At 34.8% G+C, this 26,417-nt stretch overlaps 2 protein-coding genes and 1 long non-coding RNA gene across 8 annotated transcripts; all 3 read left to right on the top strand.

The window, feature by feature from the left end:
* The first annotated feature begins 10,032 nt into the window (after positions 1-10,032).
* Positions 10,033-12,601, top strand: LOC129288531 (uncharacterized). The gene is made up of 5 exons (XM_054925156.1): positions 10,033-10,644; positions 10,723-11,052; positions 11,134-11,449; positions 11,642-11,758; positions 11,865-12,601. Exons 1-5 carry the CDS (start codon positions 10,318-10,320, stop codon positions 11,981-11,983), a joined length of 1,209 nt encoding a protein of 402 aa, XP_054781131.1. The 5' UTR covers positions 10,033-10,317; the 3' UTR covers positions 11,984-12,601.
* Positions 12,602-15,338: 2,737 nt separating this feature from the next.
* Positions 15,339-16,918, top strand: LOC129287728 (uncharacterized). Its single transcript, XR_008587788.1, has 3 exons — positions 15,339-15,508; positions 16,174-16,239; positions 16,788-16,918. It is a non-coding gene; the product is annotated as an uncharacterized LOC129287728 (long non-coding RNA).
* Positions 16,919-21,666: 4,748 nt separating this feature from the next.
* LOC129287400 (uncharacterized) lies at positions 21,667-24,734 on the top strand. 6 transcript variants are annotated; one of them, XM_054923539.1, is made up of 6 exons: positions 21,667-22,224; positions 22,442-22,727; positions 23,079-23,167; positions 23,277-23,316; positions 23,811-23,935; positions 24,461-24,734. In XM_054923539.1, exons 3-6 carry the CDS (start codon positions 23,135-23,137, stop codon positions 24,587-24,589), a joined length of 327 nt encoding a protein of 108 aa, XP_054779514.1. In that variant the 5' UTR covers positions 21,667-22,224; positions 22,442-22,727; positions 23,079-23,134; the 3' UTR covers positions 24,590-24,734. The 6 variants fall into 6 exon arrangements, 3 of the variants coding, with proteins under 3 accessions (XP_054779514.1, XP_054779515.1, XP_054779516.1); XM_054923540.1 differs by having other exon boundaries at positions 22,442-22,908; positions 23,111-23,167; XR_008587700.1 differs by having other exon boundaries at positions 22,442-23,167; positions 23,798-23,935; positions 24,399-24,734.
* The last annotated feature ends 1,683 nt before the right edge of the window (positions 24,735-26,417 follow it).

Raw genomic sequence — 26,417 nt, 5'->3', positions numbered from 1 at the left:
ATAATTTTTATGTATGTTGAGGACATGTCAGATAAAAAAAAGTTGATTAAAATCAACCATATTACTATGAGATAGTACACATTCTTTTTAGTGTTTAGATTAAATTTAGAGGGAACGGAGTAATCAATGAGGTTCAAAGTGTGAAATAGAGAAAGAATGGGGCCAGAGGGATGGTTGGAGGGATATAGACCTTTAGCCTTTCTATCGCATCCCAATCAGTAATTACGCAACAAAAGCAGTGTGTCGTCCATTAGAAATTGGGGCAATGAAAATTTGGCCCCAATACATCGACTTAATTTAAATTTAAGACAAAATTTTTTTCAAAAATTACTGAATTATGATCATATAAAATTGCATAATTAAAATTTCCCATGAAATGTTCCATGCTATATTTGGAAGATTAGTTGTAAAATGTAAAGTATACAGCCAATTGTCAAGTGCCAAACCTGGCCCCCAAAAAAAAAACAAGGTAAATTGTGAGAGATGAATATTAAAATTTTGTAACAAGTATTTTCAATATTCTATGTTGAAAATTAGAGAACCAATTAAAAAAATTTCATATATCCGTGTTAGATTCAATGCGGTTGGCATTCCAAAACCCTTGTCTTTTAATTTCTATTAAAAGTTACTAACACCATTAAAAAATATAAGGTATTTTTAGTATTTCATGATATAATTAATAAGTTTTTTTAAAAAATGCTCATAATAAATAAATTATTTTATATTTATTTTAAAGTAAAATATTTTATTAAATAAGAATAAATATTAAAGTATGATGTTAGTTTAAAAATAAGTAATATTTTTTGAGGTAAAATTTGATTAAAAATATATTACATTTTTAAGTGGAGAAAGTAGAATATTAGTTGCATGTTAGCATCAAATTTTGGAAAGTCAATAAGAAGTTTGAAAAATACATCACTATTGATCATGTAATTTACAACTTATCTTCTAGGTTTTAACATGAGACGGTAGGTAAAATGAAAAAAATTTGGAACATTATAGACAACTTTAGCAGTGAGTACTACGATGGAGTAACAAGGAGATGGTGATTAGTGACGAAAAGAAAGATACGGATATGTTATCAACACATTGTATTCGTATTCCTGGACACATGCAAAGGCAGAAATATGTTTTGTTTGGCAGTAGACACTAGACACGCAGCGAACACGGGGCACGTTGGGCGAAAGGTATTGGAAGAATTTTTAAATGTTAAAATATTTTGTGTGTCTCGACCAAAAAATTTCAGATATTGATTTGCACGGTATTTGATGATTAAATTGGATTAACCTCTAACCCATTAGTAATTCAATCGCCGAGACGCGTTTGTTAAAATCTTTGATAAAAAAAGAAATAGAGAAATAGAGCGATAAGGCCTGAAAGAAGTGGTACGGAGGAGCGAGGATGGTGGGGGGTGAAGGCCCACATGAACAAGCCCAACTGGATGCCACTCGCCTCTATTCACGCCTTCAATCGCCACTCGCTACATTTTGGAAAATTCTGCATGGATTCCATGAGGCTGGGATCCATGTTTTGTTTAATAAAATATTTTATGTTAAATAATTATAAATATAAATTAATTATGTTATTAATAATGATAAAAAATAAAAATTAGAGAACACCCTATTCAAAAAATAAATTTATTAAAAATAATAATACGTAAAATTTTATGTAACTGAATTAATATAATTTTATTAGACATAACATGATGTAGATGACGTGTCAGTCCATACAAGAATTTATCTCTATTCAATCCTATTAGTAATTGCAATTTTTTACAATATAATTTTAAACCTTTGAAATCAAACAAGCTAGCAGTCTAAACAGGTCCTTGAAATGCACGGGTCAAGATTATGGTTAACGTATTTATATATTTAAAAAAAGAAAAAGAAAAGAAACAAAGGAGGCGAGGATGTTAGTGGAAGAGAAGGAGAAACAGTCGGGGGTGGAAAGCACGCGCCATGGGAGAGGGGGGAGGGGGTGTGAAATGCGAAGGAAGAGACAGAAGACAGGGATTGGGCCATTTGGTCTGTTTGTCGACTGGAGCTGCGTGGCCTCCTGGGCCCCACCTACATGTCTCCATGTTGCCCGCTCCGTCCCTCTTCCGAGACCCCTCACCTCGGCTCACATGCCCGGATGCCGCAATCGGTTTTTTTTCTTTTTCTTTTCTTTTTTCTTTTTGACCAGAAGCCCCTACAGTTTTGAACCCTTCACAGAGTACTATGGCAGCATTACTCACCAGTTGCCACCTTAACCATTGTCCGTGCTTGGGGAAAACGATTTGGTCTGTTCAGGATTTAAAAAAAAAAAAAAAAGTTCAAATGATAAATTCACCTTTTAATTATAAGTTTAGGATGATTTGAAATCTCAAACTTATTTTTTGTATGATATTTCCTCCAACTTTAAAAAATAGTATAATATTATCTCAATTATTAATAAAAATTAATTTTAATTATTAGTTAGTTAATCAAAAGTAATATAAAAGAATATGAAAAATTACTTAAAAAACTCAAAAGATTAAAAAAGACCTAAAAATTACGATACAATAACCAAAATAATTATGAGAAATATTAAGAAAATTTTAGTAGTTTTTTTTTTTTATAATTTTTGAAGTTTTTCTTTGTAAACATTTGTCAGCAATAATAGCTATATTGTGCCCTTTTGAATTGTATAAGGTAAACTTCACACAAAAAAAGAACGTGAGATCCTAAATGTTCCTGTACTTATAGCTGAGAGGTCAGTTTACCATTTAATTCTAAGAAAATACTTTGAAAAATGATTTTAACGTCAACGGCTATAGTGATTAACTAATATTCCTTTCCAAATCATATTACTAGTGTTTTCGCGTGTACTTGGGCGAACTTCATTTTGCTAAACTTGATCTCATATATTATTGGATAAAAATGTAAATTCAACCACCAACTTTTTTTTGAAAATCATTGGACAACCTATACTATCGGGTAATGTAAATAAAATTATTAACTTTAAAAAACAAGGCAACTGGCATCTTCTGTTGATTATGATAAACAGATTGAAAAAAAAAAAGAATTGTCATGCCACACGTGCATTGTTTTTCTTCTCTAAGGCTCCGTTTGGTTTGGGGGGAGGGGAGGGGAGGGGAGGGGCTCCTCTTCCCTCCCCTCATTTGGTTAGGAGGAGGGGAGCCCCTCCCCTCCCCTCCCCTCATTTGGTTAGGAGGAGGGGAGGGGAAATTTTTAAAATTTTCACTCCCCTCCCCTCCAAAGCCTCCCCTCCAAATTGGGGGGGAGCTCCCCTCCCCTCCCTTCCCCCTCCTCCCCCTCCCCTTCCCTTCCCTCCTCTCCCCTCACCTCCCCTCCCCTCCCCTTCCCTCCCCTCGAACCAAACAGACCCTAACCATCGCCCCCATTCTCTCCCTCTCTTTCCTTGCATCCTCACCACGCTCCCTCGCTCTTATATCATTGATTATCTCTCCAAGTCCCAGGACATTACTTTTACCACTGTTGCCACCACTCTCCTTCACAAATCTTCTTCACTTGTGCCTCCATCAATTGCTTCCTCTAATCTCACTCACTCGACCAATCTTGCCATGTCTCCTTTATTGCCTTTTGTAAGATTGCTCTTATGAATCCAATACCCAACCAAATATACACTTAGTAATCATTGAGATTAATTTAATAGGATTATTCAACTATGGTTAATCATCTAAGGCTCCGTTTGGTTGGGGGGAGGGGAGGGGCTCCTCTTCCCTCCCCTCATTTGGTTAGGAGGAAGGGAGCCCCCTCCCCTCCCCTCCCCTCATTTGGTTAGGAGGAGGGGAGGGGAAATTTTTAAAATTTTCCCTCCCCTCCCCTCCAAAGCCTCTCCTCCAAATTGGGGGGGAGCTCCCCTCCCCTCCCTTCCCCCTCCTCCCCCTCCCCTTCCCTCCCCTTCCCTTCCCTTCTCTCCCCTCACCTCCCCTCCCCTCCTCTCGAACCAAACAGACCCTAAAAGGGTTTCAGCAATCAAAAAGTATTTTTTTTAACAACTGAGATCTTAAGTTTAATTTTTATAAAACAAATCAAATGTGACTTTATTAGGTCAAAAATTAAGTGTAACTGCATAAAGAAGCACGTGATACTTTTTTAAAGTCAAACAAACTTAAAATTAGTTGAAAAAATATCAAGTGAGAGTGAGAACAGAAAAACACACCATAAGTCAGATAACCAATATAAATTTGAAAATGGTTTTATTACAGCATCATTATAGTCAACGCTTTGAGAGCCTCATTATAGAAACATACATTGATCATTCTCAGCCTATTAATAGTAGCATGTTCTTTCACCTTTCTTTGTGCGATGGAGATGCATAATGGCTTGGGTTGGGTGGTTGGAGCCAGTTTCAAGCCAAGAGTTGTTTGCAAATCTAGATGTGATGAAGGTTGGTTTCAATTCTTGTTGGTAGTAGAAGAAGAAGATATAGCAAGGTATGAGAGAGATGTAAGGAACAATGCCCACATGTATAGCCACATAGATATAGATTGGGTCAAAATATGGTTAATTAATGTCTGTCTATTGAAATTTAACAAGAGATGTTGTATGTTTTATTTTTTAAAGCTTGTGATTTATTTCGCATCGATTCATGATATAGGTAACCAGATGCTTTTCAAAAAATAGTTAATGGTTAAATTTACATCTTTACCCTATAATCTTTTTTGATTGAACACATGAGTTTTGAACAATAATGCATAGCTTAGGTTGTCCAAATACAAATAGCACCAAGCCAATCAGACCCCAAACATGGTGAACACCCCTAGCGCAATTACATTTCGAAAGAAAAATATGTTTTTACATAGAAAATACGAAAAATACAAAGCATTTTATTAAATTGACTGATGTATTGGTCTGATGACTTACTAATTCAACCAAATGGGTTAATCTAGATTTCTATACATGCTAGTAGACAATAGTGGAGCCACTCCACGGTGAATGTGTGCAAATACATCCCCTCACTTTAAAAAATATTACAAGTAGGGTAGGTAAATTTTAAAAATTTAAACTCTTTATTTTTGATATTTTGCACCTTTTGGATTGAATAATAATATTTGGGTTTAAAATTTTATTAGACATGTAATATTTTAATGATTAAGATAAAAAATGATGAGCATAATTTTATAAAAGACCAAATAAAGTGATGATCAATTTATTTATGTTATTATAATTTTATTTCTAAAATAATTTTTATTTTTAATTATTAAATTAATATTTTTAAAATTTAATAACTTTTTAATTAAATTATTTTGCACTTCTAGATTCTGAGTTTTGCTACTGCTGATAGGTATGATAATTTGCAAAGAAATACATATTTAGGGTTTTCTACTTTTCATGTTTCGTGCGTAGCACAATTTCTCACGAGTAGGCAAACACGGTTCTTTCTACTGACATTATCTATTTCGAGCAAAGTGACGCCCTCTTTAGTTCGTACAAGCGTGCGCTAGCATTTCACTTATCACCGGGCACCCAAACCAAGCAACCATGGCGTGTTCATTAAATTATTCGTTACTTACTCCCTTTCGTCTTTGTTATAATGAGACTTATCTGAAAAAAATTAATAAACCTGAATACAGGACACTTAGCAAAATATTAGTTATATTTTTTGAGCATCATTTTTATTTAAATTTTTTAATTATGATAGAGAATGTAGTGCAAACTTAAAAACTTTTCATTTAAATTTGAGTAAAATTAAAAATTTTTTCTTAAAAAAATTACATATAAGTTCTGTGGAGTAAATTTATTTACAAATAAATCACATGAAATTCACAAACTATAATTGGATTCCTTGAGAGTTGATTGTAATTTAAAATTAGGATAAACAAACAATAATGACCTTATTAAACACACACACACAAATATATTACATTAGTCAAATAATTTACAACTGTAACTTTATATATCTAATAATTAACCAATTATTTTAATCATTGAATACATAAAGTTACAATTATAAATAGTTAAAGTTAAAGTTATAATTGTAAATTACTGATAAAGTAATTATAAATAATTAATATTAAATTTTATTAGTAAGACATGATTGTTTAATTATTGGATATCTGAAATTACAATCATAAAAAATTAAAATTATATTTGCAAATTGCTGATAAAATAGTTGTAAATTAATTATTTCATTAATATATTGTATGTTTAATAAAAGTATTATTGTCTCTACAACCTAATTTTAAATTACACTTAAGCTCGAAGGACCTGATTGTGGTTTTGGCCAATTTTTGTAGGACTTATTGATAATTAAATCTGCTCCACAGGACCAATATGTAATTTTTTTCATTTTTCTTTTGTCAAATAAAGTTAATGAGTTAATTATATTTGGCATTCTTAATTTTTATGAGACAGTTAAAAATAATTTATAATAAAGATAGAAAGAAGTTCCGACTACACCGCAAAGAATTGTTTAGGGTCAATATTAAAATGCTCAAGTTATAACATGCACATGTGATCGCATGATGCGCAGATAAATTTGTTTTTTCCTCCCGGTTTGGCTTTTCCAAACAGAGAAAAATATCAAGCATGCTTGGGTTTCATTTTTCAAGATTTGATTGCTTGTCATATATATGCTCTGGTTCTTAGGAAGGATAAAGAGACAGATTTGAAGACTAAAGTTTTGGTCCTGCCATATCAATTCGTCTGAACTATATTGGTTGAATGTTTTAAAATCATTCATCTTTTTAGTTGGTTGCACGTAAACCGTTTTTTTTTTTTTTTGAAAGCCATTATACGAGTATACATTAAATCTCCAATGTTTATGAGACTATTCTAAAATAATGCAGTGTGATTTTTCATGAACCATATTACACAGAGCTAACCTCTCAAAACAATGAACTATCTCAATATAATTCCCATTCGCTACGTGTGCTTGGTTATCAGCTCCAAAGGTCAGATTGACTTATGTCTAATGCAAAAACCCAATTTTGATATAAAATTGAATTATAGATAATATAGACACGGAACATCATTTGAAATAATTTATTTCACCGAACGTAGAGTAAATTGATTAGAAAATACATGACTGAAAGTGTCTCTATCTTGCAAAAGAAGAAAAAAGATTGATGACGTGGAATGGTCAAAATGAGAATATGAGAAAATTTAGGTAGTGATTAGGTTTATGGATTTAGAGTTTACGTTTGAAATATTACATTTTAAATATAATCTTTGAAATTTATATATTTAAAATTTTTATTTAGATAGTTTAAAAAATTCAAATAAATAAGAGAAATGAATTTCAAATGAAAATGAAAGATTAAAAATGATAATTTTTATTTATTTTTTAATCGATAAGAGATGCGAAAATATACAAAAGTTATAAATGTATCAATTAAAGAGATATAGAGAGAATAAAACATTTAAAATAATTAAAATTTTAAATAATTAGGCTATACAATGAATTTGAATTGTCAAAGAATTATAATTTGAAATGTTCAATTTCAAATCTATAAATTTATGTATATCTAAATAAAAAAAATTAGTTTAAATCTGAATTCAAATTCAAATTTTTATTCATTCAAAGACGCCTTTAGTAAATTTGATACGAAGTAGCATGTAAGAGCGTAACAAAAAGGAGTGCAAAGGACGAGAATGAGAAGGTCGTATTCCCCAGATCGACTCTTTCGGCGCCCAAATTTCGAATATATGATCAGAAAGGGATTATGAATCAATCCTTCGTTTCTTTAAAGTTAATGATGATACTAATTATATCTTGTCCCTTGTGTTTATCTTACTTGGTGCTTCTCACCTTCAGTCCTCTTGTTTCATCCATGAATCCACATCTTTTATGTTTATCAAAATCAAAAACTTGTTTAACATATTTAAATAATACTAATAGAAAAATAATAGAACTCTTCTCCATAACCTACAAGGACAAATATCACATCAAGCCCCTTTACTTCAATCAGATTTTATTTTCAGTGTTTGTAGTTTATTTTTATGGTTCCCAATCTCCTTTGGTCGCTCTATCTAAAATGTGTCTCCTTTTTTCTAAAATGATGTGGTTCTTCTTTCTGTTTTTTTAATTAGACAGTTTTTTTTCCTCTAGTTAACTAACATGTTTAACGGTGCTAAGTCCACGTAATAAAAATCAATCCCATTTGGACCATCTAAGGATACTTTTGAGCATTTTTAAATACAAAAACTGATATTTAAATAAAGTTAATAAAAAGAATAAAAACATGAAAATAAATCATTGAGACTAAAAACAAAAACCAGCACATGGACGTGATGTTGCATAATTATCCGTTTTCATTTAAAATTTTGTTCTGATTAATATTAATGTACATATTGGTAAAAGGATTTCTATCCGCTTGTTATTTCTTCAATAAATTGTGTAACATTAATACTTGGAGCCAATACTAATAATTTACGTAGGAGCAGTTAATGAGAGATGAGGGGAAAAAATAAATAAAATAAAATAGAGTGCGGTCCAATCAGAGAAGAAGTTAAAGGGGCACGCCGAAATGATGGTAAGGCAAAAACGACAGCGTTGGGTAGGCAAGCCACGTCATCCGTGAGATTTTTGGCGCCACCACCACCGGCTTATCCCCTCCAAAAACCTTAACATGGAAGCAATTGATCCCCCAACCCCCGAGTGTGTCACCTCACTCTCACCACCCAAATCTCCTTATCATCATTACATATTTAGATTATCAGTATCACACCATCCCTTCCCTTAGTCACAGCCCTTAATATCTATTAACACCACCTTTACTCTCCATGTTTACACCTAAGTTCCAAATGCCAAAAATTGTTGGCCCGACAAATTAAAACTCAGTATAAAACACTTAAAAAGAAAAAATGAAATGAACTCACATGGGAGCTGGATCTACTGAAAATAAAATACGTTTGATTTTTTTTTAAAAAACTCCAGTGTGCAGTTGAAAAAATAAAATGAATGTCAGTAGTGGGATACGAACAAGCGGATAGACACTGATGCGAAAACTTGTAAGCGAAGGATGCTGGGCCAAAAAGATGAAATATCGGAAGGTCGAAAAAGGAAAAGCATTCTCAACCAAAAAGCCTAGAAAAAAAAAATGAAAAGAAAATGGGCAAAAAATGGGAGCGAGGGATTACAGGCACGGTGCCAAGTGGAGTCCGTAGGACGGGGAGCGAATGTACTGGACAGATGACAGTCCAAATTAAAAAATGTTATTAATTTTTTTTCTCAATTAAAAAGATAAAATAAAATATTAAATATAGCGACAAGGCAACGCGACTCTCACGTCGTGGATGACAATCACCAGAGAGCACCTCCCAAAAAGTGACTCCACCGTCTAACTCTCACATGCATCCATCACTCTTCTCTCTTTCTGCTGCCCTGTTTCTATAATCATCATTATTATAGTTCCACAAGCATATTTATCATCCATGTAGAAAATAAATAAGCATGTCATCTAGAAAATTTTATTAAAAATTACACTCCTGTATTATGCATAAATTATGAGTAATCTAATTCATTTCAAACTTCTTCATAGGCTGGGAATGTGCACTCTAATTAAATAAATAACAAAGGATAATAAGAATAGCATTCTATTTTTTAATTAAATACTACTCAATTGTAAGATCTTTTTTTTTTTGGACAGATCCATAAATATACAGCGGGTTAAGGATGTTGCTTCGCAAAATGGCAATGTTTTCATGGCCATATCTTGACATCTCAACTCGCTTTAGGTAAATTAAAATGAGGAGTGGAAGGTATCTTACAAACTTTTTCCGTTTCATTTATTAATTAGTATTTTCCATAATACATTTCCTTGCAGTGACGTATTTTTTGGATAAAAAAACCACGCTCTCTTTCTGCAGGGTGGAGCGTGTTAGACGCGTTCATCCAAGAGCGTCAATTTCATGTCACTGACCTTTCATTCCGCCTCTGGAGATACTGCCGCTTTATGCTCACACAGTCACACTCTCACTGCGTTTTATTTTATATTTTTATTTTATAAAAAAATACGGAAAACCGTTTCACCGTTTTGTTGTGGGTTGAAAAGCAGGCTCCGTTTCGTTGAAAAGTTTCAGATCCCCTCCTGCCAGTCGGATCCATTCCATTCCTCTGTCACTCTCTCTCCCCCCCACCCTCTGCGTCTTTTGCTTTTTGGCTGTGATGGGGCCCTGTGACTCTGCATATCCTGCATGCTGCACCTCTGCGACTTGTTATTATTAAATCTTCACGAAGCAGCAAATCCTTTCCTCACTTTCGTGCTTCAGTTTTCCATTTCCACACTCGAAATCTCCTCCTCCTTTTTTCCTCTCTTTAACGGCCTCTCTTTCTCTGTAGTCACCCTTTAAATCTTAGTGTTTGATCATGGCTGATAATTTGGATGACGGTGAGTTCTGGCTGCCACCGCAGATCCTCGTGGACGACGACTTTGCCATGGAGAAGAATAGCTGTTTCGGCAAGGCAAAGAACGACGATGCTGATCCTTTCCAGAACGTGTTTCCTTCCGAGTACCCCTTCGGAAATGTGTTCACCGGAGTTCCTTCTAACTTCAGTTCTCCGGTTGAGTCTGTGGTAGGCTCAAGCGAAACGGAGAGTGATGAGGAAGAGCACATGGCCGAGTTAACCCGTCGTATGGCTCATTCCACCCTTGATTTTGATCTGGACTTTGCTTCCAATCTTAAGAAATCCAAGGTATGAAACAGTATATAGGTCGTTATGACTTAGTCTTTCATTATACATCGGGCGCTAATAAGATTTTCTTTGTTGTAGGCTACGTTTTTATCTGGTTCGCCTCAATCCACTCTTTGCGCATTTGGGAGTGAGTGTGGATACCGGAAAGGTTCTTCTAGCCATGGTAGTCCCAATAGTGCTTCCCAGGCATCATCTCCCAGGGCAACGTGGGATCTACTACGCGCAGCCGCCTGGGAAGTGGAGAGGATGAAGATGAATGAAGATGGCTATGATTTCAACCATCGAGGGCTATTGGGTCCTCCTTCCGGAAAGCCCTCTCCCGTGATCTTGCCTGTGAAGAGCTCCAATCCTGATGTAGGATTTTACAACCAATCGTCGCTTTCTCACCAGCAATTGCAGATAGCCCAAGTAAGCCCCGTTGTGGTTCTATAATGAATATACGAGTTTCGTATTTTTGCTTGTTTGTGGCTAATTTTTGTTCTGTTGTAGTTCCAGATGCTGAGGCAGCAACAGATGGCAAAGGCGGCTTCCGGAAGTGGGTTTAACCAACAGAGGCAAATCAAGCAAACGGTCTCAAACAGAGGAGTGAGGAGTAGCGAGGCTCTTGTTGGCGGCAGAAACGCTGGTCGGCATGTGGGCTTGTCTTCATCTGTATGGCCTCCTCTTCAGGCGAAGCAGCAGCAGATTGGGTCTGGAATGAGAGCCGTTTTTCTTGAAAACCCTAACGGAAAAAGGGAATGTGCCGGAACTGGCGTCTTCTTGCCTCGTCGAGTTGACAAGCCTGCGGAGTCAAGAAGGAAGCCAGGTATACTCTTGTTTTCTCAACAAAAATCCTTCGGATGTTCTCTAAGTTTCTTGCAAATCGTTGTATTTTGGCCCTGTTTTATCGTTTTGTTTCTCTTTAATGACTGTCGCCTGTGTGTTAGTGATTTTATTTTAGAAAATGATTATAATAAATGTAAATTCTAAATTTGTGTTGATTTTTTCCTCTCTCCAGCTTGTTCGACGGTGCTTGTTCCTGCTAGAGTTATACAGGCCCTGAATCTAAAGTTTGAGATTGGAAGCCAGCCTCAATATCAGCCTCGTGTAAATGGATGTTACCCCATGGACAGTGGTAATAAGATCCTGGGCATTCTTGTCCTAAACTTGAGATGATTTACCACTAGTTTCTGTCAACTATGTTTTATTTATCGGATTTTAAATGTCTGTGCCTTTTGCAGATGGCCGTGTTTCATATGTTCGAAATGACCATAACCTTTCTCAACAGAGTCGTTACCTCCGGCCACAGCAGCGACCAGTGAACAATGAAATCCGTCTCCCTCCGGAGTGGTCTTATTAATCTGAACTGAACCGTTACCAGTGCTTTGCTTAGGAACTTTAATTTTTGATTAGGTTTTTCTAAAGGAGAATAGTGTTATAGAGAAGAAATAGGGTGGTTTGGCAGGGAAGTTAAAGGAGAAGCAGTTATTTTCGAAGAAGGCGTGTTTTTTTTTTTTTTTGGATTATTAGCCATAGAAGCAAGCAAGGAAATGAAAAGGGCAAAATAAAGGGGTCCCTGCTTAAAGCCGGATGAATGATGAGCACAGCAGTAGATGCAGTGATAGCAGTAACTTTTGTTCGTTTTGATGGGCTCGGGGCACAGTCAAAAGGTAAAAGACAAAAGCAATGGATGGTAGAGTATGTATAACTTCTGCCTTGTTTTGTTGTGCGGATAATAAACAAGATCGGCAAGTCAAGTCAATGAAGAAAGATAAAGCCGAATAGGATTTAAGTAAAGCTTTAGCAAATTTCTGATGGGGGATTTATTTGTCATTAAAATACTTCCCCTTTATATTGTATCCCAGTGGAATTGGTGACACCAGAATTTGAAGTATGTCAGCAATTTCAGATTCCAATCCTGTTCCGCCCATTACTTATCCTATTATATTAGTAATAATAAATTATTTGGGTTTTATCAGTTTTTCTCTCTGCTTGCTCTTGTTCCCTTGATTTATTTCACTGCCTTTGTTTTCTTCGCACGGGGTCATTTGGTCAGGTCCTGTCTCTTGTCGGTCTTTGTATTTTTGTTTTAACCTGAAGCTTCGGCGTTGTCCAAGATTTGATGAATGTTTGATTTAATTCGATCTTTTAAGAAGTCTCCAGTTCAGCGAGTACTCGCTACTGAAAAGTGGCTTTTCAAGAATCTCTCTAGTTCTCTGTCATCGTTATTTTTTCCACACTATTTTTCTAAACGCTCATTTAAGGCAGTGATAGAGAACTGTGAGGAAAATGAAGATGAGTGAATGGTTTCTTGCCATTGTGAGGTTCTTCAGCAATGAGCAACTTTCTTAAAAGTCATTAATTATGGGAGGGAAGGGGCTTTTGTTCGCCCTAAGAGGCATAAAAATATCGACCCTTTGCTTTGCCCTTGGTGGGGGCAGCTGGATCTTTGAGGCGTAATGTTTACTCAACTCGCTGAACTAATTAATATTTTTAATTTTTAACTTGTGAAAATAGAGAGGGAGGCGAAGGAGGGGGGAAGCCTCATGGCTGGCCAGGGCGGATTCCAAGTCTAGAGCGAATAACTGTCTGGGCAGGCAGACTTTACTTGTGAGGCAAGTCTTTTCTGTGAATGGGGTTGGGGTTGGGCCCTCACGGGAAACTTTACACGTGTCGCAAATAAAGTGTGCTATGAAGTCGTTTCATATCCTTGCATTTATGAAGTCACCAGATATCGTATCTCTCGAAACTTTTTCTTTTTATCTAGGGAAAAAACACGCCAACGCAATACGTACCTTCAAGTTTTTGAATTGGACCATGATATCCTAACACTCTTAGAGAAGTATATAATTAAATAATTAACGGGTGATAATATGCGCAGCACCTGGAAACTATCGAATTAAAGAGTCATTCGATCATTTTCTTCATATGCTGCTGTTAACTGGAAAGCAGAGAGTCTGCTACAAAATTATGGCAAACCACAAATTACCGACGAAGACCAAACATCATTAAGAGTTACCTGGCAAAAAAAATCATTAAGAATTTCAGTTTCATGTATAAAAATGAAGTCGAGCAATTTACTTGCAGCTGCAAATTTCCGAGAATTTCATCCATAAATAGGTGAAGTTTTGATACGGCTTGCAATTTCTGCATGATGTTATACCCAGCACTGACAATAATCATTAGACAAATATTTTCCCCCTAAAACAAATGATAATATAAAAAGTAGATCAAATATAGGCCCATTATCACATGGGCTAAAAAATATGGCCCATTCAAGAAAATCCCAATCTTAGCTGACTCTCTTGCACTTCGCCGTCGTTCACAAATCACAAACCGTGCGAATCTTTTGCTTTTTTTAATTGACTTTCTCTTCTTGCACGACGTCGTTTGAAGGCAATTCCAAATCCCCAGTTAGGCACCATTCTGCCGCCATCTTCCTCCTTGAACGGGCACGGTCATCTTCTATCTTCTTCACTATCGAAAGTCATCGTGGCCAGTCGTCCTCCATCGTTGTCACGGCCTTTTTATCACTAGCCGTCTCAGACTAGGTATGGTACTCCTCCTATCCAAAATCACTGTTCGAGACCACCATTGGTTTCTCTTTCCTTCGCTCTGTTGAGTTGAGCTTGGTCTTTTCCCATGTTTTATGGTTAATTTGTTGGAGGTCTAATGAATGTTATAAAACATTGTTGAGGGTGGATTTTGAATTTGAGAATTTTAAGTTACACCCTCGGTATATGTAGTTGATGTTGTTGATTATTTTTTGTGTTCGGCCATGTTTGGGATTAAAATGCCCTGAAAACCACGCTTTTTGCTTGCTTATGTTTTTTTCAATCTATTGGTGAATTTTTAAATACTTGCATGAAATGGGATTCCATTAGGCACCTTTGTTGATAACGATTTCACTAACAATTATTTAATTAATTTATTTAGTTCCTAAATTTTATCATATTTAAACCTTTTTTATTGTGGTAATTTGTTTTGTGAAATATTTTATTGTAGGAAAGTTCTTTTTATCTTTGATAAATTTTAAAAGGTGCTTTTGATTCTTAATGACCATGGCTGTTCTCTTTATATCATAATAGTTTTTGAAAATAATATTTAAAGTTATTTCTATCATGATAATATTTTGAAAAATTAATTTTATCCTTTATTATCATGCTAGATATTTTTCTATCATAATAAGTGTAACAGCCCTCCGCTCACCCCGCCTCCCCGAAGTCTTTTGCGGCGCTGGACACCCTCCCCCTAGGCCCCACAACAGGGCGACCCCACCCCTTACGGTGAGTATCAGGAGACAAAGGCTTCCCCACAGTAGTATGCAGGATTATTTGTAACATCCTGATTTTTATATAATAAAGAAATTGTGGAATTTAGGTTTTGAGGAAAAAAAATGATAATAATAGGAATTTATATTATTTGAGGTTATTTAGAAATAATATTATGATTAGGTATTTAATTATGAATTTAAAAATTTAAATTTAAAACCACATAAGCAATATTTAGTTAAGATATAATACATAAATAATTTTTTTTATGTGTATGTTAAAAAAAAAAGAGAGAAGGTAGAAGGAACAAAAAAAAGGGGGGGTGGAAGGTTGTTGTTTCTAAGTCCCACATTGGTTAGATGAGGGAAGAGAAGAGGTGCCTTCATGTATAAAAAGGAGAGGGTGTGTGCATTAGGAAGCATGAGAGGCTAAGATGCAATTTAGAGAAAATTGCAACTTTGGGCCCAAAGGTTTGAATAATTAAATTCAAACCTATAGTTTTTTTTTAATATAATTTTGGGACTCACAATCCCATTTTTATATTATTTTTCTCTCTTCCTCTCACGTTGCTCGGCGTTTTCTCGCAAAGGGGGATTATTTTCTTTTTTCTTCAGGTATGTTCTAACTTTCCTGTTTAGATTAGCATTTAAAAATTTATTTAATTACAAAATTAATTTTATAGTTATTTTCTAAATAATATTAGCTTTCTAGTGATATGATTATTTTGTAGGATAGAGTAAATATTTTGATTAGGATTTTTCTATAGGATAGTTAATCTGATGATATGATGGATTAAAAATATAGGTTAAAATTCTTAGGGATATAGTAAATATTATAGAATATTTTCTTAAGGTTGAAACTCATGTTTAAGAATTTTTGAGTTAAAATCTAGATCTATATGGTTGAATTTATGTGGAATCTGAGATGTAGGGATAAATCTATGATTATTAAATATTTATTTAAGTATGAATAGGTATTTTTGAGGTTATAGAAAGGTGATTTGAGGCTTCAGGATAATTCTAAAATTTTTAATTTATTTTTAGATGAATTTTTAGAATGTAGAAGGATGAAATTGCGATACTAGAAGTGAATTGAGGATAAAAAAAAATAGTTCATTAGGGTACGAGAATTTTAAAAAAGAATTTGGGAAGTTAAATAAGGCATAAATCTTAAATTAGTGTTAATATGGACTATAGATTTAAGACTTTCTAACTCTTTAAATTAGAGTTATTTATTTTAATGTAAAATTAATATATAGTATTGTGAAATAATTATGTAGATTATATTGACAAAGATAGTGGTGAAAAAGGAGTTGTGAAGGGGAACTTGTTATTCAAGACACAAGGTAACCATTATTAATGTGTTGTGATGAGTGTGTTTGTGAATGGTTATGTGTTGTTTTGTTGTTTGGAAAAATTATGAATTATTGAAAATAAATACTGTATATACTTGTTTGAAATTATTGCCAAGTGGGTTAAAAATTTATTTTTGTTTATCATGATGAGATATTATTGTTCGGATATATTCCTGTTTGGATATTTGAATGATGCATGACTTGTCAGGGTATTTTAATGTATGGTGTTAATGGGAATTTCTGTTCGGTTAATTATTACCACGTGGTAAGCCCTCATTGGACCCAATGAGTGGCGTGTCGCTTGGTCCAACTCACCTTTGGCCGGGTGATTTGGCGTCCGAGCATGGTGAAAGGAGGATATAAGGTGCAGTCATGCAATTAAATACTTGTTCGGTTTGTTTGAAAATATTATTCGGTTAAATGTTTTGTGTGCCCACTTAGCAATCGCATGATTAGTTACATCCGCATGCATCATTACATATTAATTTTTGGTTACTGAGACTTTTAAGTCTCATTCCCCGTGGTTAATATTTTTACAGGAGCGAATCCGGCCGAGAAAGCACCAGAGGTGTAATTATGGTGTATGAGACACCATCTTTTACGTTGCCTCTTATTTTGGATTATACAATGTATCTTGTGCCAACTTAGGACATATCTTGTCTATGGAGCATGTAAACTCTAATCCTTTTTATTAAATGCATTTATATGTCCAAGAGGATTATGTCTGTCCCTTTTGATTCATGACCTAATTTAAATAACATGCTATGAGGATCATGTCTGTCCCTCATGGTTCTAATTGCTTTTTGAGATATTTTAAGACCTGTGGTATATTGTCTTGGATGTATCATGGTAGAAATTTTTCTACCATGATAAGGGTATGATAAGGGTTCAATGAAAAAAAATGATTTCTTGAATTAATAACTTGCGAAAAATCGGTTTATAAATTTGAGGGTGTTACATTATTCCCCTTGCGGAGAGCCTTCCCAGGTTTGATCCTCCAACCTCTCTTACATAACAAAGTTGAGGCTGAACCTGGTACCATTGAATCAGTTGACTCAATGGTTGGAGGATCGAACCTGGGGAGGCTCTCCACAAGGGGAATAATCCTGCATACTACTGCGGGGAAGCCTTTGTCTCCTGATACTCACCGTTAGAGGTGGGGTCGCCCTGTTATGGGCCTTTGGGGGAGAGTGTTCAGCGCCGCAAAAGACCTCGGGGAGGCGGGGTGAGCGGAGGGCTGTTACAATAAGTGTTTTAATAGTTAATACATGAATATTAAATTATATTTTTGTAAAAAAATTGATATGAAAATTTAGAGTGTACATTATCTCCTTATGAATAAAACAATTAAAATAGAATATAAATATGCATGAATTTCATAAATGAAATAATATGCCGAATCGTGGTGTGTGTAAGAACTCGACAACATCCTATTGGGATTAAAAAATCGTGATAGAGGTTAGGATAGATTCGGCCAGCTCAAATATCCGCTTAAACACTATTATTTTTTTGTTTAGCTAAATGGCTAAAACGCTGCATCTCCTACCCACCCTTCCTTCTTTAGTTCCTCTTTTGTTCCATCGTTCAGGGTGTGTTTGAATTTTCAATGTTTAACCTTTCAAATGTTAAATATTGTTTAGATATTTTGTATGCGAATAAAATAACTTTTTAAAAGTGAGTTGAAATGTGATTAAAATATAATTTTAGCAATTTAACTTTTTAATAAATTTGAAATTAAAAATAGGAGTTGGACTTTATAAATGACTATAATGCTTTTATTATGTTTTATTTTTTTAATATTAAATTATATATTTTTTATTCTTATTATTTAAACATATTAAATTTTATGTTATTTTATTTTTTTACATTTTTTATATATTAAATTTTTATAATAAAAATTATCAATTATTATAAATTAATAATTTTTTATCATTACATATTTAAAAGTATTGTTTAAAATATAAATTATCATTAATTTAAATAATTTTTAATTTATTAAATTAATTTTTGAAAAGAATGTATCAAAATATGAATTTTATTATAATAATTGATTTTTATTAAATTATTTTTTGTCAAATAAATTTTCAGTAAATGATCTTTTGCCGCGCTGACTCTTTCTTGATTGTCCGAGAGACCGAGTGGCTGTGCTTGTGCCTGTCGACTGTCAAGCAGCTGGAGGAGCTCAGTCCAGTGTGCCTCCCTGATTTCTCTCTCGCATCTCCGTCTCACCATCTTCTTTGCATCTGCTCGGCGACTGTTTTCTTTGCATCTGCGACTGTCTTCTCTGCTCAGCCACCTTCTCTTCTCGACGCTTTTCTTTGCATCTGTGACTCCTCTCGGCCAACTTCTCTGCTTGGCGACTCCTCACAGCCACGACCCACAAGCTCAAGTGGTTTTATTCTTCTCCTTTCTTTTTTTCTCATTCACGTTGGCATTGTCTGAACGTAAAATATGGATCTAATGGTTGAACCCACGGCCAAGACCGAGGCCCACGAGCTCCAGTTATATTCTTTTTATTTTGTAACCCCAGGCTGAATCACCGAATCCAATGGCTGAAATCTGAATGCTTTCTGCCTTCATCTCTGCTAGCGTGTTCTGAATGCTTACTAGTACATTGTTGGCTGAAATCTGAAATTCATATGCTTGAATCTTGATGAAGGATGATTTCTTCATTTATTTCCTAAACCCCATTCCCGAGTCCAATAATCCGATGTATGTCTTTGATCCTGTTTTTCACAACATCTGTATATTGAAATCGAAGGTAAAAAAAAAAAACGTTGATTATATGCTAGTATTTGGGCCGGCCTGAATCGCCCGATTGATTTGAGACTGAGCTTAGCGATTTAAACTTTTCATAAAGTTTGGGCCTGATTGGGCCTGATTGGGTTGGTTTTATTTAAGTAGGCTTGAATTATTGGCACTTGGGCTTAATGCTCGTGATATTAATACTTTCATTGAGAGTTTAATGTCATGAAAAGGTTATCCATGAGAGGTTTTGACTATAAAAAGGTTGAGTAAAGTGGTGTGGAGTTAAGTTGCTAAAAATATCAACTGTTGAATGAGGTGGCATTGTCCCTCACAAGTGAAGTAAGATTTATAAGTATGAGAGACTTTTCTTACCAAACAGAATAGGTTTTTGGAATGGGTTTTCTTCTATGAAGCATTGATACAAGTACAAATATTGGATATGATATGACATGATACGTGGATATGGTAATTTTCAAATATTTTAGCATATAGGTACAGCTATATAAATAATTAAATATTAAATATTTAGATACATATACATAAATAAGTAAATAAATAAGCACTATCAAGTGGCAAAAATAATGATCAACTTAAATTAATAAATATTAAAAAATTGTTAGCAATTTTCTACATAGTTTAACATGAAGAGAGGTAATCAAAATTTAAAACAAACAAATAAAAATTATTTAAATTCAAGCCTTGTCATAATTGTAACCATGAAAACTATCCAATATCTATCAACCAATATTTGTGAATAAGAAATGGAAGAGGGAAATTGAAGCGAAAACTACAAAATGTGTACTCCTTTGACCTATTTATAAATTACATTTTAAAAGATTTATTTAATTTCATTTATAAGTTATGATGCGGTTTTTTAAGTAAATTTAAAAATTATTTTTAAAATTATTTTTTATAAAAAAATAATGGGGCTTTAGCATATATAGCCAATATTATGTAGCTGAATAAAACTAATAACTCACCATTTCCTAAATTAAGAGAATGGCCGATCTGCTAATTTTTCTCAGGACCAAAAGACAAAATAATGCTTAAAGACTATAATACCTTCATTGCCTTTCTTAAACTAGAAACTTGGAGACTTGGAGATGGCATTTCGCTTGCACCACACAAAGACCTGGAGGTAGTGCTATGCATTTGGACTGTGGGCGAAGAAATTGACAGCAGGTAACGAAATAGCTGCCGCCGGTGGACAAATGAAGTCAGAGATTTAGCAAGGACACCACACAAACGCTAGGTGAGGCAAACTGAAGCTCTGCCTTCATCTGGAAAAACACATGAACGCGAGGCAAGGTGAAGCGAGGCAGACTTGCTGCCACAAATTTGGTGTCAAAAATCAAAAATGCTGCCGAGGTAAGGAACAACTACTGCTACAGCTTCAAGGTGAAGAAGTTCGATGACACTGTGTTATTCAAGCTAGAGTTCAAGCGAGGATTTTGCAAATATTCTGTCAATGGCATCAAAGAGAAAAAATCGTCCTACTTCACCAAGTATTTTTTCAGAATCCTTGATGTAGGGCTGTATATCAAATGCCTAGACCTCCTGATTTCTCTGTTATTCAGAGCTAAAAACATCCTACCTTGTATCGACATAACGGTTGTTCAAATCTCATTTTCCATCATAAGAAATTATGACATTAAGTATCTCCATATTTACAAGATGACATAGTGTTGATAAGTTATCACTGATATTACTTATCAATGAGATACTATAGTATATCAATGATATACTAACGTTAATTAGAAACACGAAATTGCCATCAATGAGATACTATAGTATATCAATGATATACTAACGTTAATTAGAAACACAAAAACGCCATACTCCTTCACCCAAATCAGATCAAACTAGGTTCGAAAAAAATTACAGACGTCTTAACTGATCATAGAAAATCAAATACCCGAAATAAAAAATAAAAAATCATGAACAGTGAGAAAATAATATGTTTTCTGTTTGAAATTCAAGCAAATTGCATGATCAATGACAACAAAAAATAGATTAGAAATAGATGATTTACTAATTCAATGGATATATTATCTAAATATATGAAGATGATGGAAATTCGATTATGAATGATTCTCTTCAACCTCTAGAAAAATGAATACAAGACAATTTCTATTCGATAATGCAGTTTCCTGTTCAATGTAATGACAATGTCTGGGAAAAACAGAGAAGATAAACAGAGAGAGGCAAGCATTGCACGATAAGATACGTTCTGCGATCCTTGATGAAGATGATGAAAATAACCATCTGGATGAAGAAATAAAATCAAATAAAAATAACATCAGTTATTAAAAATAATTGAACGGATTTGAGGACAAAGAAGTAAAAACACATCTAATTTATTTTTGAATGGGCCATATTCCAAAATATTCAAAAACTTCTTCCATAATTTATAGAAGTTGTATTTTTTGAGGCCATTGAGCAAATTTTCTCAAAAATAATATGACATTATTTTTAAAATTTTTTATATAAAAATGTATTTAAAATTTTATGTATTTTTATTTTTTTTATATTTTTTTATATTAATATTAATAAAATTGGTAAAAATAATTTATATAGAAGATGAGAGTAGTACAACACATGGAAACCAAACTTTTTTTTTAATAGGGTCGTGAAAGATTTCAAAATTAAAGTCAACGGATGAAAGGGGAAACCAAACTTTTTCTTAATAGCTCCACCTTCAGCGATCAGTTCGTACACATAATAACAAAGAACAGCAGCCAAGCTCAAGAATATTACCTCGCGATTCACTACTAAGGAGAGACAGAGGGCGACACGGTGACTGAGGAGGCTACGACAGAGAGCGATAGTGGCTCGGAGACACAGAGTGATGGAGGAGCCCGCTCGAGCTCAACGGAGGAGGAGGGAAGGACATCGGTCGGCGACAGTAGAAGTTCACTGGGTTAGAGACAGAGCAACGCGAGTCAGGCGAGGACTCAGGAATGAAAGGGATCGGTCGACGTCTCGTGAAGTAGGGCATCTGTTCGTGGGGAAAAAGAATGCCCAATATGCTGTGTTCTACCGGCACCTGCCCGTGTCAGCCTATTTCGCAAAAATAAAAAAAATAAAAAAAATGGACACGCCGCATCCACGCGTGTTCATGTCGGATAACCTGGCGCCCATTTTGCCATGTTCACGCTTCAGAGGTACTCCTTTGGTGCTTACGCCGAGAGAGCTCCTCATACTTATAAAGGCCACTTCACTTGTGAGGTACTCATGATAGTGTATTTGGGTTTGTCTTTCTATTGTGAGGCATTTTAAGTGTTATTTTTGTTTCATGGAAATACATATTTTGTAGTTTTATAATGTTGAGTGTTCTTATAAGTTTGACAGGGAATTTGGGCAGGGGATTTGAAATTTTGAATCCCTCCCGTAACACCCTTATGATCTAATATTAATGGGAGCTATTGTTTCTTGAATTGTGAAGGATTTTGGAGAATTCCAGACTATACTATTGTCAAAGGTTTTGCACAATTTTCACATGTGCAAGAATGGTGGGTCTATCCCTGAAAGAAAAGCAATTCATACAAGGTGGTATTGCTCAGGACCTCCACTTTGATGGTTGAAAGAGACTGACATTTCGACCCATCTATATTGAAACTGCTGTCATTCCTCAGGCAGTACACAAATGAATTGAAAGAGTAATCTGATCTTTTCACCCAGGGTTTTTCATGGCTGCCTGACCATGTGGATTTTGCGTGCTCTATGTAGTTATTTTGTGACCATGTGGTTTTTCATGTTGAAATGAGCACGTACGTGAAAAAGTGAGGGTGGCACCTATTGAGGAAAAAATGGTAGAAAATCGGTTGAGATGGTTTGGGCATGTACAAAGAAGACCAAGGGAGGCACCAGTGAGAAGAGTAGAACATATAACTTTGAGTCCGATTAAGAGAGGTAGAGGAAGGCCTAAGAGAACACTCTTGGAAGTTGTTGAACGTGATCTCTTAATTAATAATATTCCTAAAAACTTGATAAATGATAGAGTACAATGGCGTCTTGCAATCCATGTAGCCGACCCCACCTAGTGGGATAAAGGCTTGTTGTTGTTGTTGTTGTATGTAGTTTTAATTTCTACGTTTGATGGGCTTCATGACAGGCAAATGGTTCAGCAAGAGTCAGAATGGGTGCCACAGATGTCATTGCCAGTGTGAAGGTTTTTTATGGTTTTAGGACTCAGCTTCCTTTTGTATCATTGTATAAGCCACTTAAGCTTCTTGTTAGCCGTGTGACTAAACCATGATATATATTGGCTTTATGTGCAGGCTGAATTAGGAAAGCCAAACTCACTGCAACCTAACAAAGGTAGAGTCTCTATACTTATTGATTGCAGTCCCAACTGCAGAGCCAGCTTTTGAGGTTTCCTATTTAACTCTGCCAGTTTCTCAACCTCTTTGTTTAGAGAAGCCTTATGGGTATGGTGGTTGTTTCCATATAAGTTAACTTTGATTCCTATGAGCATTATTAACAAAGCAAAGTATTCATCCTTGAAATTTACTAGACGGAGCAATAGGTTTTAAGTTTGCAAGAATTAAGGAACATATTTTAGGTCTTTATTCAGTTAATAACTTAAATATAGGTATCTTTTTTGGCTACACCTGTTTGTCCATTTATACTTCAACATAGGGTAGAGGAGGTGAGGAATTGTCAACAGAACTGTCAGTTGCTCTTCAGCGTTGTCTCTTGGGTGATAAAAGTGGGGCAGGCCTGTATTCATTTTACCATATGTTTTCCCTCCTGCGTTATTTCTTTGTATTGAAATTTAAATTCTAGTCTTAACTGCCAGGCTATTTTCCTAGGTGCTGGAATTGACTTCTCCTTGTTTCTTGCTGTGTTGGGAAAAATTTGTTGGGAACTTTATATTGATGGGCTGGTGGTCAGCTCAGATGGAAATTTGTTAGATGCCCTTGGAGCCTCCATTAAGGTAGCAGTCTTTACTATTCAAGCTATTGTGAGCTTGGAAGACAATTATATTTGGTTTTTGGCACACAAAACTGCAAATTAGCATTTCTCATGTTATCCCTTTATGCCAATAAAATTAATGCTTATGGAGTGTGTGTTTAGTTTTCAGTTTACATTTGACAAAAGCACATTTGGAAGATCCAACTATTTGTTGGACATGGCAAAAACACATCCCAGATGTGGTTTAAATGTGCTTTTGAGGATTATCCAAACAGGCTAGAATTCTCAGTCTTTTTCCATGCATCAATTTTGAGCTGTCAATAACAGGACACATATCTGGGCACTGGGAAAGCTGTGAAATAACCTTTTATTTTGTAGTAGTAGTATCTGGCTATGCTCAGAAGTTTCCAAAAGACATGGGATACTGAAAACAGTATGCTTGGCTTGTTTTTTTCCACACTGATTTTCTTTTTTACGGTTTCAAGAATACACTGCTATTGCTAAAGGCATTTACGGAGGACTTGATGACTTCCTGTTTTTCTTCAAGGCTGCTTTGAGCAACAGGGGCATCCCAAGAATCCATGTTGTTGCAGGTGCATCTAGTGATGAGCAAACAGAAGCTAACACAAGCGATGATGAGTTTCTGCTGTCTGACACTTCTGCGGTCCTGTTGTAGTTACCCTGACTAAGGTCCTATTCTCCTCGTCTATGATGAAATACGACCTCAAAAAAAGGGTTGTTTTTTGTTTCACATATCTTTTAACCCTCTCACTCGACACAGCATGAAACCTTAAATTACATGATAAACATGTTTGGTTCCACTCGTGGCGTGTCGCAAGTATAGCTCTCCCGTCCTATATTTATGGTATATTGTGAAAAATATTCAACAGTGGCACTATATTGTTGATTCCACTCCGGAAGAGGAATCACAAATTAGTTCTGCTGTATCTATTTCTGTTAATAGGAAAGGGTGGTATAACCAAACGAGGAGGTGCAGGGTTGGATCCTAGCATCATTCTTGATATGATTTCTGTGGCCGAGCATGTGAGTGAGTAGCTAATTAACAAGCTAGATTCAGAAATAGCTGCCGCTAAAACTCAAGACAAGTCATGAGTCATAACAAACTAGGAACATTAGTTTTTCAAGTGACTAACTTCCCTTCCACTCCTTTAGCCTAAGCTATTGATATGGTTAAATGTATTAGGTGGCTGAATAAAAAATTTCGCTTGGTTACATGGCTCAACAAAAGTTAAATGTTGGTAATAGTTACTAAATAGCAGCTGAAGAAGCTGAAGATCGGTTGACATACCATGGCATGCATCTTCAATGTTGTGTACGATGCATACTTGGTAAGTTGGCATTAACTTTTAAGTGATGGAGTACAATTTATATGTCCTCCCCACTTTAGTCCGGAATGATTTGGATTAGTTATTGATTTAAGTTGTCATTGGCAAGGTTAAAATGTATTAATTATTAGATTTGGATTCAATATGAAGCTGCAAGGGTCTCTCAATTCACCCTTTGCAACTCCAGAAGGGTGTATGGTATGACATATATGACTTCAACAGAAACATAAGTGTGTGGAAAGTAATGAATGTGTAGATCGGTCGGGTCAAATTGCCCATTTCATAGAGAGGAATTTAATTGTTCTTCGTTACCCCAGGGGTGGGGAGCAAGAGTTTTGTATAGAGAATGACTGCTCAAACCAAGGGTCTATTTGAAACTAGTTTTGTTTTATTACTTTAAAAGTTGGTGTTTTATAAAACACATTTTAAGAACAAAAATAATGAAAATATGTGTGATATAGAATGGGGAAGGAAAGAGGTAAAGAATATAGAAAAGAGATAAAGAGATCGATAGAGAATAAAGAAAAGATAAAACATAGAGGAGAAGCTACATAACAGTAATTTTTATTTAATTAAATGTACGTCCAAAGTAAATGAGCCAAAGTGTTATTTATAAATTTCAACTTTAATTTTAGAACTAAACATGATAAATTCTTAAAATCTTAAAATTACAATGGGATATGTTCGGGAAGTATGATGTGATCAAGAGATTTTAAGTTGTGTCTCTATTTAGAAATCCTTTTCAGTAAATCAAATACCAATAAATGATATCATGTGAACAGCAAACAATTTGAGCATGTAGAAGCATAATATATAATTTTGGAAATCCTTTTCAACAAATAAGATAATATTGGAGGGGATCGTATGGTTCATGAACAGTAATAGCTTCCATATTTGCAATAGCATTAGCATTAGAGGGTATAGTAGATGAATTAGGCAAAGCAAGAGTCGGTTGAAATTGAATACCATCATTAATTGTCTTAAAATTCTCAACTAGCATATGTAGCATTTGCTTCCATAATTTTTGTTCTTTTTAATTAAGAGTTGCCTCTTGAGTATCAACAATGCTTATATCTAGAATATGAGCAAAAGCTTTAATATGATTCGATTGTATTTATTTAATTTTTATGTCGTCACATGCCTCAATCTTAAAATCAG

This window comes from Prosopis cineraria, unplaced genomic scaffold, assembly GCF_029017545.1.
Source record: "Prosopis cineraria cultivar Desert tree isolate PC_DT_omini unplaced genomic scaffold, ASM2901754v1 PC12, whole genome shotgun sequence".
NCBI lineage: Eukaryota > Viridiplantae > Streptophyta > Magnoliopsida > Fabales > Fabaceae > Prosopis > Prosopis cineraria.
Note: the sequence above shows the minus strand (reverse complement) of the source record. Positions and strands in the feature narration are given on the sequence as shown.